Source organism: Corylus avellana, chromosome ca10 (assembly GCF_901000735.1).
Source record: "Corylus avellana chromosome ca10, CavTom2PMs-1.0".
NCBI classification, from domain to species: domain Eukaryota; kingdom Viridiplantae; phylum Streptophyta; class Magnoliopsida; order Fagales; family Betulaceae; genus Corylus; species Corylus avellana.
In genome coordinates, this window is record NC_081550.1 from 10,752,571 (window position 1) to 10,763,694 (window position 11,124).

The 11,124-nt window shown below is 36.5% G+C and overlaps 1 protein-coding gene across 1 annotated transcript; it reads right to left on the reverse strand.

Annotated features, from left to right (window-relative positions):
* Positions 1–1,823: 1,823 nt before the first annotated feature.
* Positions 1,824–2,864, reverse strand: LOC132162924 (uncharacterized). The gene has a single exon (XM_059573134.1). It carries the CDS (start codon positions 2,862–2,864, stop codon positions 1,824–1,826), a length of 1,041 nt encoding a protein of 346 aa, XP_059429117.1.
* Between the last annotated feature and the right edge of the window lie 8,260 nt (positions 2,865–11,124).

Sequence of the window (11,124 nt, forward strand, 5' to 3'; positions counted from 1 at the left end):
AATGGTGCTTGTTTATTCTCATTACAGTCGTTATAGCTCTATATCTGAACCTCTATTTGTACATTTCCATTATCTCCTTTGTCTTGAAAGCATCGGAGAAGTATCTCTTAGCAGAAGACTGTTTTCAAGAAGTTCCGGCCATGGTACCTGCAAACCTTAACTCCAACATGAGTGGTACAATTTACACATGGAGCAAATATAAGGAGCACACTCCAACAACCATGTGGAGTATTTCAACAATAAAGCATGTATTGAACAATGAAAGTTATGCAGACATACAATAGGAACACCTCTTAATCATCAAAGACACTAAATAAGATCAAAATGAAGACAAGAATATAAGAACCAGGCGTCACAATGTCATTGAGGCATTTTATTGAACATGCGGTGTACACAAGAAATTTCACATGTGAAAGGAACTTATGAAATCATGAAAATTTATGCCAAAATACAAGGCAAACAAAGTTTGCTACACAAACACAACAGGATTGAACATAAATTATCAAGAAACTCATCAAACGTTCAATTTAAAGAAAAGTGAACCAACCTTAGAAACTATAGGTTTTAATCCATCAAAAACATGCATATAGAAGGATTAAAGGTAGAACATCCATACCTTAGACGAAATGAGGAAGGAAAATGCACACAACATGAAGTAGGAAACTCAAAAGATGAAGACCCAAAGCTTTTGGGGGTTTTAGGTGCAGTGCGGTGCGAGAGAGAGAAGACGGAACTATTGCGGGGAGAGAGAAAAGAGATTCTTGACTTTTATACTAGTGCAGTCCCGTTCGAATGGTCATTTACTATCGTTCTAACGGGGATGCAGAAATTTCAAAAAAATCTCCCACTTGCATTAGTCTCTCTCTTAAGTTCACCAAAATGGCATTTTGCACATTTCACTTTGAATTCTCTTCGAGAAGGTGTCATTCATTTTATCAAAAGAATCTCAAGACAAGAGATTGAGCTGGAGTTTTTAGGCTCTAGGTTCAACTAGCATGAATGAGAAGTGCCACAATAACATATGCTTGAGAATGCAAATAACGGTTCATTATAAGGATAATCAACTCAAGCATGATAAGTGTTTTTCCGAGGCACACAAGTTAAGAGGATATCTCAAAAAAGTGTTTGAAGATCATTCAAAGAAAAAATCAAACCTAACAACACAAGGTGTCACACAACATACGCCATCAACTTTCCCAAATTTTTATAAAAACACTCATGGAAAGAACAACACAGATCAATACATGTAAAACAAAGTCCTAATCATTCTAGGATACATGTATGAAAAGAGAATTCAAATGGCACAATATGGCAATCAAGCTCTAGCTTCAAACTTTCATCACAACAAATAGGTCAAACTATAGTATGATTTGGTTCAAAACTATTTTCTAGGCCGTCACAAGTCACTCATATGTAAGGACATAGGATCGGCATATAGACAGGAAATTTGGTGGTCCTCACTCAAGATTTTGTCTATACACTTTTCCAATATCAGAACACATGAATTCCTAGTGAAGTCCTTTTAGATTGTGCCACAAAAAAAAAAAAAAAAAAAAAGAATTCTCAAAGCAATCTTGAAAAACATGTGAAACAAAATATCACCACAAGATGCTATATTTACAAACACAACACATGCAAAACTTAAACAGTCATGCAAACAAAATTACATGAACCAAGAAGAAAAAGATGTGTTCAAAATACAATCCTAGTCATGTCATGTCATCACCTAACTTTAGGTGAGTCCCTTACCATTCCTTTGCACAAGGTGAATGGCATCATCCTTCCTTACCCAAACCTTCTTGACAAGAGGAGTAGGTTCGGTTTCATGCTTGTCCAACCTTGTCATCATTGTCTTCATCATGGCACTTAATCCTTTTAAAATCATTCCTAAAGTAGCAAGTTTTTCTTTTATGTTCATGAGGTTTCAACTTAAAACAATTAGGTCGAATGTGACCTATCTTCCCACAATGATGACAAGTTCGAGCAACCCTTTGAGAAGGATGAACATGATTAAACTTGTTCTTGGGTAAAGGAGATTTTGTAGGATGAACCTCACCATTCTTACCTTTCTTCCCGTTAGAAGTCGGAGAGGCCTTTTCTTTCTTCTTAGCCTTGACTTCCTTTCCTCTTTTATTTGAGGAAGGAGCAACCTCCGGCTTTTCTTCTCCATTGGTTTCTTCCACATTCTGTGATTTGACAAAGATTATCTTGGAAGAAGAAGCATGGTTTGAAGAAGCAGCAACTTTATCAAATCCCAAACCAGTTTTATCACAAGAACTTTTCTGGTTTTTCAACATATCATCGAGTTTCTTACTAGAAATTTTTTTAAAGTGATTCCTTGATTCATCAAGCTCCTTCTCAAGGGATTTGACCTTGGTGATTAACACATGATTTTCTGATTTCAAAGTGTTATAAATAGCATGTGAATCACCTAAGTCATTGAGCAACTTACTCTTTTCAAGTTCCAACGACCTTACATCTTCAAGACTCCTTAGATTTTCTTTCCTTAAAACCGTAAATTTTTCCATCAAACAATTAAAGGAATCTTGAAGATTGCATTCTTTAATAGTGTTCTCATTAGAACAAATGGAGTCATTGGACTCATCATCACTATTAAAGGAAATGCCAAGAGCAAGGTAATTGGCTTGGTCATTAGATTCATCCTCACTACACATATTTGAGCAAGGGTTAGTCAAATCATTAAGAGAAGTTGCACAATGTTCATTAATATGAGAGATATAGGTAAAATCAATAGCAAGAAAAGAATTATCACAATTAGCAGAAAATGCTACACAATTAACATCAAGATTATCCTTATTCTCATCATCACCCAATGTTGCTTGAAGAGCACAACCATTGTTCATCCTAAGGTTGCCACAATGAATGCGAATATGACCATACCTGAAGCATTCGTGACAATTAGGACCTCTAGGGTCTCTAGGCTTATCTCTCTTGAGCCAAATCTCTTACCTCAGCTTTAGGTTTTACATCACTCCTAAAGGGCTTGTTGCAAGAAATTACACTTTTGGAAGATCTTGCAAAAACGGTAAGTTCCTCCTCACTCAAGAAATCATCTTCAAAGACAGGAAGGGCATTAGGAGCAACAATAAGAGACATTTTACAAATGAGTCTAGGATCACACTCAAGAGTTTAATTCTTTTACAAAGTGAACCCGCTCTGATACCAATTGAAAATACGTTAAGACTCTCAAATACACCTAGAAGCGGGGTTGAATAGGTGTTTAACAAAATAAATGCAGAATTAAAATTAACCTCATGCAACAATCATCATTCACCAAAATATGTAAAGCAATAAAGCAATTAACACAAGTATTTTGGTGACGAAGTGGAAACCAAAGATCCCCTAGGAAAAACCACTCTGGGCAACGAACCCAGAAAATCATTCACTATAAAAGGAGGAGGAAATACAAGTTGTTCACACTTACAAAACCTTTGAAAGTTGACACGAACCCGTCTAGACAAGACCCACTTGCCCGGCTACTGCGGTAGTCCTCCCGGAACTTCTGGTACTCCTTTTATCGATTCCCCTTGTTAGAACCTCTAATAAGTTGCAACCAACCAATTACAACACAACAAAATAACCAACACTCGCTGGAAACAAATTCAGCAATTATTCCAAGAGAGTTGTGACTCTATGGCACTTGACAAAATATCTCTTAGCACATAAATGAAACCAACTCAAGCACTAAGGCTTTTCTCTCAAGTTGAGCTTATACTCTCTGTAGTTTGCTTGATAAAAATGAGTGCCCAAGTCCGATATAAATAGGCTCAAGAGAACAGGGCAAGTCAGCAATAAATAAACAAAATAAAAGATAACTGTTGACGGGCGTTCAAATGGCTAGTGCTCCCTGCGCAGTAAATGCGCGACAGAGCATCTCCAAGTAGGTGATAGACTAGTAGTGGGTGTCAGGTTGTCAATCAGCGACCCATGTGATGTCGAAAGCTGGAAGGCAAGTGTGGTCTGATAAGTGCCAAATATTGCATGCTTGGACCCTTTTATTTACATTAGTTAATCCTTTAGCTATCTCGTTATTTAATATTTTGTGTTAGTTTTGTGCTTTTAGTATTTTGTAGGTCGTTGAAGAAAAACTATAGCTTTAAAGGAAAAAATACGACGTTTGGAAGAAAGCATACTTTGAGAAGACCTAGATGATGTGGTTAAGTTCAACCAAATCTACGAAAAAGGTTAAATCGGATTAAAGATCAGATTGGATAAGATTTCGGATTGGATTCAAATTCAGATTCTGCACACATCTCAGTATTTTAACCATAACTTTCTTCTCAAATATCTGATTGAAGTGATTCAAATAGCATTGGAAATCTAACTAAAAATACTACAATTCGTTGTGAAATAGGATTTTCTTAATTCGGACGGTTACTATGCAAAAATCCCCCCGCAATTAAAAGACACAAATCTAGACGAATCCTATTCCGATTTTAGACTTCTATTTTGACTGGGAGACAGACCTCCGAATTATCTAGGTTTAATAAGGCTTTTAGGACTTCCTTAAGTCGATAAATAGACTTCTTTGCATTCAAGAAAAGATATAGAATTCTAGAGAGCAATATTCTACAGTTTTTCTCTTTCTAGTTTAGGTTTTGTTTAGATTTATGTTTTATTTTTATATGGAGCTAAATTCCCAACTAAGGTTGGGGATGAAGCCTCACCGATGAAGAATATCAATACTTTCATGTAAGTCTTTATTTATCTAATTTTATTGGATTTAATATTTCAATTGTTTTACTTCTTTTCAATGTGTGGAGTGATTCTTGGATATTTTTTGTGATTCAAGGATACACTTGATGATTTAAGATAATTTCACATAATTGATTGCTTGATTTTATTTGCCTAAATAATTGGATATCCCTTGTTATTTGTTCTACGGATACATTTGGCGTTTCAATTAAGATTGGATATCTTTTCTGATTTACGGATACATCTGATGATTAAATTGATATTGGATTCCTTTTGTGATTTGTGCAATGAATGGATACATGGGATGATTTTGATTAACTGTTAAAGCATAGTAAAACATATCTAAGATTTTAATTGTGTGAACTTCAGATTAATATTGATAAACCTGGAAGTATGTTGTTATGATTCGGTGAGTGTGAATTCCCAAACCTTAGTATTTTATCTCTTAGTTTATTTTAATTAGTTTATGTTTGTCTTTTGATTTCAAAAATCAAAATTCAAAACCTTTTGGAACTAGGTTAGGATTTAATTAGTTTAGATTTAAATTGCTCTTTCAAAAAATACAATTCTCTGTGGGTTCAACCTCGCACTTGCAATCCATTAAACTACAATCGATTCGAGCACTTGTGAGTTAAATAAATTTGCACAACATGGTCCACTGAAAAGATGCTATCTGAAGGGAAGAATTGTTTCTGTCTCGAGTCTTGTTCGGACGGCCAACCCTTGCGTCCGAACGGGCCATGCTGGAAGTGCCCTGACAGCTATCTACTTGTTCCTACGCCCACTAACTCCTCCAGAGTGGGAATCTTCCATGCTCCCACTAACTGATGCTTGCATGCTTCCACTAGAGAGAGAGAGAGGGAATATTCTCAAGCTTCCATTCTTGTATGTTTCCACTTAAATAAGCTGAGTGGAATCTCCCATAAATCAAGGTTGACATATTGAAACCCTAGCAAGGATAAAATGATTAGAAAAATCGTAATAAACATTCTTGCGAGCCACCGTTCGGATGAACTACGAACGGGGCTCTGAACGAACACTTTTGACCTCCAGTGTAATCCTTTAGAATGTGCATACTGGAAAGGGGTGTTTGGACGGCTTTCTGGGTGCGTTCAAACGGGCTGCTAATGGCACTGCAAACGGTCAGCGTTGACCTCTCTTGAATTTCTTCAGAAATAGTACACTACCAATGGGGTCCAATGGCCTGGTGAATGGGCGATTCTGACCTCCTTGTAAGTGTTGCAGAAACTTCCAGATTTTTAGTAAACATATTGCAAATATTGTAGTCACCAAATTGAGCCAATCAAACACTTAGATAAAAAATCTAACAAAGAGCGTTCGGCCGTTTTTAAAGAAACAGCGCATGGGGTTCTGGGCATACGTTCGACCTCGGGGACGTGCATATGTCCATTAAAGTGCAATCGTACACCCTTAACGTACGAATACTTGGCCAGAGGCCAAGGTTTTCCTTTGAATTTAGCAATTCTGAAGACAATGTATTTTTCTCAAAACAAGTGGGGGGGTATCAAGACATGTTATTTGGAATTGACACGAAAATCGACTTTGTGAAATTTGAGGTATGAATGAAATTTATTTCTTTTCAAAATTCATTTTGAAATACTTGAACATCTAACACGAAATGTACTACTAAGTACAGTGCGTAGCCTAGCTACCTTGTAGCAGCCTATCCAAAAGGTACCTAACCACTAAGTCTAGCACTCCTCGGTAGATTCTTCTGATGTGTCTTCTTCATCTTTGACTAGTGCCTCATAGTCTTTGTCGATGCTGGAAAGGAAAGCAGCCTTCTGTTGTTCAGATCTTGGGGGCAGGGCAGCTGCCTTCAAGAACCCAATCTCTTCTTATTCCTACTTAGCGTATTTGTCCGCGATCTGAGTCAGGTGCTTGTGCATTTCCCATTTCCTTTTTGCGCTACGGCAAGGCTTATATCTTCTAGGAATAGGTGGGAAATCCCATACCACTGATACGCTGCGACGCTTCCATCTCAATATTGCCTTGTTACCCTTGGATTCTGGTTGCACTTCTCTATCTTGGGTCTGTGCATGTCGTAAAATCATCTGTTTCTGAAAAGGTTGGGTTGAATTATGGCATTTAATGGAAAGAGGCTTGTTATATACAGGTGTGCTAGGTCCATATTCCTCTAGCCAATCTCGCACAATTGCCCGGTGTTGGCATCCATAACGCATCTGAGCATAAAGCAAGATCAAGTGCTTGTAACACAAAGTAGATGACCTTGTTCAACCTAATACTAAGCAATCATAAAGGCTGTTACTCTAGCTCGCACCTCAATCAAAAAAAAAAAAAAAAAAAAAGTAAAGAACCTAGGTCTATCCTATGCTCTAGTCCTTATACATAGTGTATCGTAGCCTAGTCTCAGATTGCTTGCTATGGTCGGCAAGACCTTATGCTCTGATACCATACTGTAACGCCCCCAAATCCGGCCTTGACCAGCCTGGTAGGGATAACTGGCAATTACACCCATTTAGCTAACTGGTAGCTAAATGCAGAATCGCCCCTCTAAGCGTCATTAGAGTTATTGCATACGAATGTGAAATAAATTTGAGATGTATAATAAACTCAAAGGGAACAAGTATTATAGACACGAAGAAACTAGTAGAATAACTTAAGCAAACATGGTGGAAATGCGAAGATCTTAATCTTAGGCAAAGTCCATGGTGGCAACCATGTCACTCGTTTGTTTCTAACGTTAGGCCTCCTCCAAGGTGCAATAATTGCATAAGTCTAAGCCTTAGTAAGTAAACCCCACAGTTGGGTATGACATAAGCCAGTTCATAGAATTTAACATGCAATTTGGTAAAGATTTGCAAGAGGTGTTGCCTCTGTTGATACACCATAAAAGTATTGTTTTGTTGACAAAAAATGGTGTACTTCCAATCGCAATCGTCTAAGTATTTTAATGCAGAAAACTAATGCCTTATAGGTCATAATTATCATATATGGTCTACCCGAGTTATTACCCCTTCTTAGCAGGGTTGGCCTTGTCTCGAGGGACATATAATACAATCTCGGTGCCTTGACCATTGTACGCTATAGTCCATAACACTAGCAGTCAGACCGAGTCCGACCTCGGGTGGCCCATGGTGTGAAAATTTTAATTACTCGGAAATGCACGAATCGTTTTGCAATATAGGGATGCAAGTGCGAGTTCAAACCCAAATGAAATCGTGTTTTTCAAAAGCAATTATATCTAAATCAATTAAATCATAACCTAGTTCTGAAAATATTTGATTTTTGGTATGTAAAAAAAAAAAAAAAAAACATAAACTAAACAAAGTAAAATTAATCAAAAGATAAAGTACTAAGGTTTTGGAATCTGCGCTCATCAAATCATAGCAACAATTCTCATGTTCATCAATATATATCCGAAGTTCTCAAAATAAAAATCTTATGTATGTTCTACTATACTTCAAAGATTAATTAAATCATTCAATGAATGCATTCTTTGCACAAATCACAAAAGATATCCAGTTTAAATTAAATCATCAAATGTATCCGTAAATCACAAATCCAAATCATCAAATGTATCTGTAGAATGAAACACAATGAATATCTAATATTTTCAAAAAAGAAAATCCACGCAATCAATTAAATTAAACTTTCTCAAATCATCAAATGTATCCATAAATCACAAAAGATATCCAAGAATCATCCCATTAATTGAATTGAAGTAAACAATTGAAATATTAAAACCCGTAAAATCGGATAATATCAACTTACATGAAAATATTGTTGCTCTTCATCGATGAGGCTTCATCATCAACCTTAGTTGGGAATTTAGTTACACATAACTATGAAAAAATAAAAGAAAAATTAATCTAAAGGGAGAACTACTCTTGAAATTTCGTACTGTGCATCCTCTATAGCCTCCTCCTTTTCTGAAGCTTTAGGTCCTATTTATAGGGAGCCAACAAACCCTAGAAGCTCTAGGAATCCCAAAAAAACCGTATTTCATTCTCCTAGTGAAATTAGGAAGCAATCCTAGTACAAATTGGAATAGGATTCGTCCAAATTTGTGTTCTTATATTGCGGGACGGTTTTGGCATAGCAAACGTCTGAATTAGGAAATTTCTATTTCATAATGATTTGTAGTATTTTTAGTTAGCTTTCCAACGGTGCTAGTTTCACCTTAATCCAATACTGGAGCTGAAAGTTAGGGTCACAATACTACGACATGTTGAGAATTTGAAATTTAATCCAATCTGATTTTGACTCCAATTACAGAAATTCCAATTTTATCATTTCCTTGATTTGGTTAAACTTAACCACATCATCTAGGTCTTTTCAAAGTGTGCTTTAAGCCCTAGGAATTTGTTGCATTTTTCCTTCGGAACCAGAAAACACTAAAACAAAACAATATCAAACAAATAATAATACTAAGGAATTAACATATGCAAATTTAAGGGCTCAAATATGCAATATTTGAGCCACATCAAACACCCTCAAACTTACATATTGCTAGTCCCTTAGCACTACAAAACTAAAAATAAAATGAAAACGTTGAAACATAAATCCTCTGTTGTGGGAGATACGATTGCATTTAGCAAATGCAATATGCCTTTTAAACCCCTAGGCATTCCTAGTGGATGAGTGAAGCCTCGTGAGGCTTTAACGGAAATGATACCCAAAAACATTTTCTGCACTATGTCATTGAAAAGAATGAAGTTTAACACAAACAATGATTCTTATTCATGAGCAAGCTTAAAAAAATGAACTCCATATTCAAAATCATAAGGACAACCAAAGTCAAATCACTCATTAATGGACAATTGAGACATCATATGTTCTGATAGGTGCAAAGTGAAATTAGCATACAATCATGAGGTTTCAATTTAATCTCAAGACAAATGGTTCAGAACCTCAAAATTTGTAGGAATTCCTATCAGATGAAACAACCAAGGCAAGATATACATTTTTTTTTTCTTTTGTACATTTTTTTTGTTTTTAGGCTACGCAATGCTTAGCTCCCTTAAGCTTTCTAATTGACCCATGTAACGAGTGTTAGGCCAATGACTCCCAAGCCAGATGGCTTTAGGGCACTAGATGTAGAAACATCCCTAAAGGCTTATTAAGTCGTGTCAAAAAGTTTACGAAGCCAAACTAGCCATACTATCGACTAAACTGAACTTTAAACCATAGGAAAATTACAGTTTACCTCCCAAAAGTTGTCAGCGATTTGTAATTTAACCTCCAAAGTTTCAATTTTTGCAATCCACCCCCCTAAAGTTTAATTTTTTTTTTTTAATTCAAGCATTTCGTAAGTCAAAGCCGCTTTGACTGACGGAACAGCGATCACGCGTGACGCACGTGATCACTTTATGTGTTTTAGTACCGAAAATACCCCCATCAACATTACCACCCTCACTCACGCCCTAACCCATCTGACCTATGCCCAACCCAACCCACACCCAACCCAACCCAACCTAGCCAATGTTTAGGGTTTACTTACTTTAAACAACAAATAAACAAGTCAATGCAGAAGCACGCACGAGTTGAAAAAGCTGCTGACTCACGATAGAAAGGGACACGGCAGGGGGAGAACCCACCTCCTCGACAACCTGTGCGACAACCACTCGAGAACCACCCAAACTTTGAACTTTTTTGCATTTGTGTACGACGAGGTAAGTTTTTGCCTTTTTGGATTCGTATATTTGCATGGAACTGTGTAGTAGAAAACTAGGATTTTTGGTAAATTGGGGTTTTCATGAGGGGGTTTTTTATTTGGTTATCCCTTACTCTGTGATGTTGATTTATTGTTACCAAAAGTTATTTTTTATTGTATTTGGATTTATTACGAAGAGAGAGAGAGAAACGATGGAGTATACCTCAAGTTTTGGAGCTTCATCTTTATCGCAAAGGCTTTGCTACTGTGAGCGATCGATGGTTGTAAAAACAGCTCAAACAGAGCACAATTTCAGGAGGAGGTTTATGGGTTGCGAAAATTACAAGGCATGTTTTATGTTTATGATAAGTGTTGTGAAAATTTGGGCAAGTTCTTCAAACACGTAATTTCTTGTTTAGGGTTGTAATTTTCGTTGTGGGTTCTCTAGGGTTTAGGATAAGTAGTGATAATTTCTTGTTTATCGTTTAATTTTCGTTGTTGTTATGTGTTTAGGTTGAGTACTGATAATTAGGGTTTAGGGTTATGGTTGTGGGTTCTTTGTTTAGGGTATTTGTAGGGAAGAGTGCTTTTAATCTACGAACATGAGTGGTTTGAACATGTCATACTTCTCGCGCATGGCTTTTATTGTCAATATATAAGAGCATCCAGAAGGTTTTTGCAGTTTAAAATTTTATGTGTAATGGTATAGGGGTGATGCTTGTGTAGTGGTTGAAAACCATTTAGCTATCGAATTTTATATGTAATGGTTT

Bases quoted from the DNA above. Each gene is read 5' to 3' on its own strand.
- LOC132162924 (XM_059573134.1), bottom strand. From the start codon at position 2,864: ATGAACAATGGTTGTGCTCTTCAAGCAACATTGGGTGATGATGAGAAT.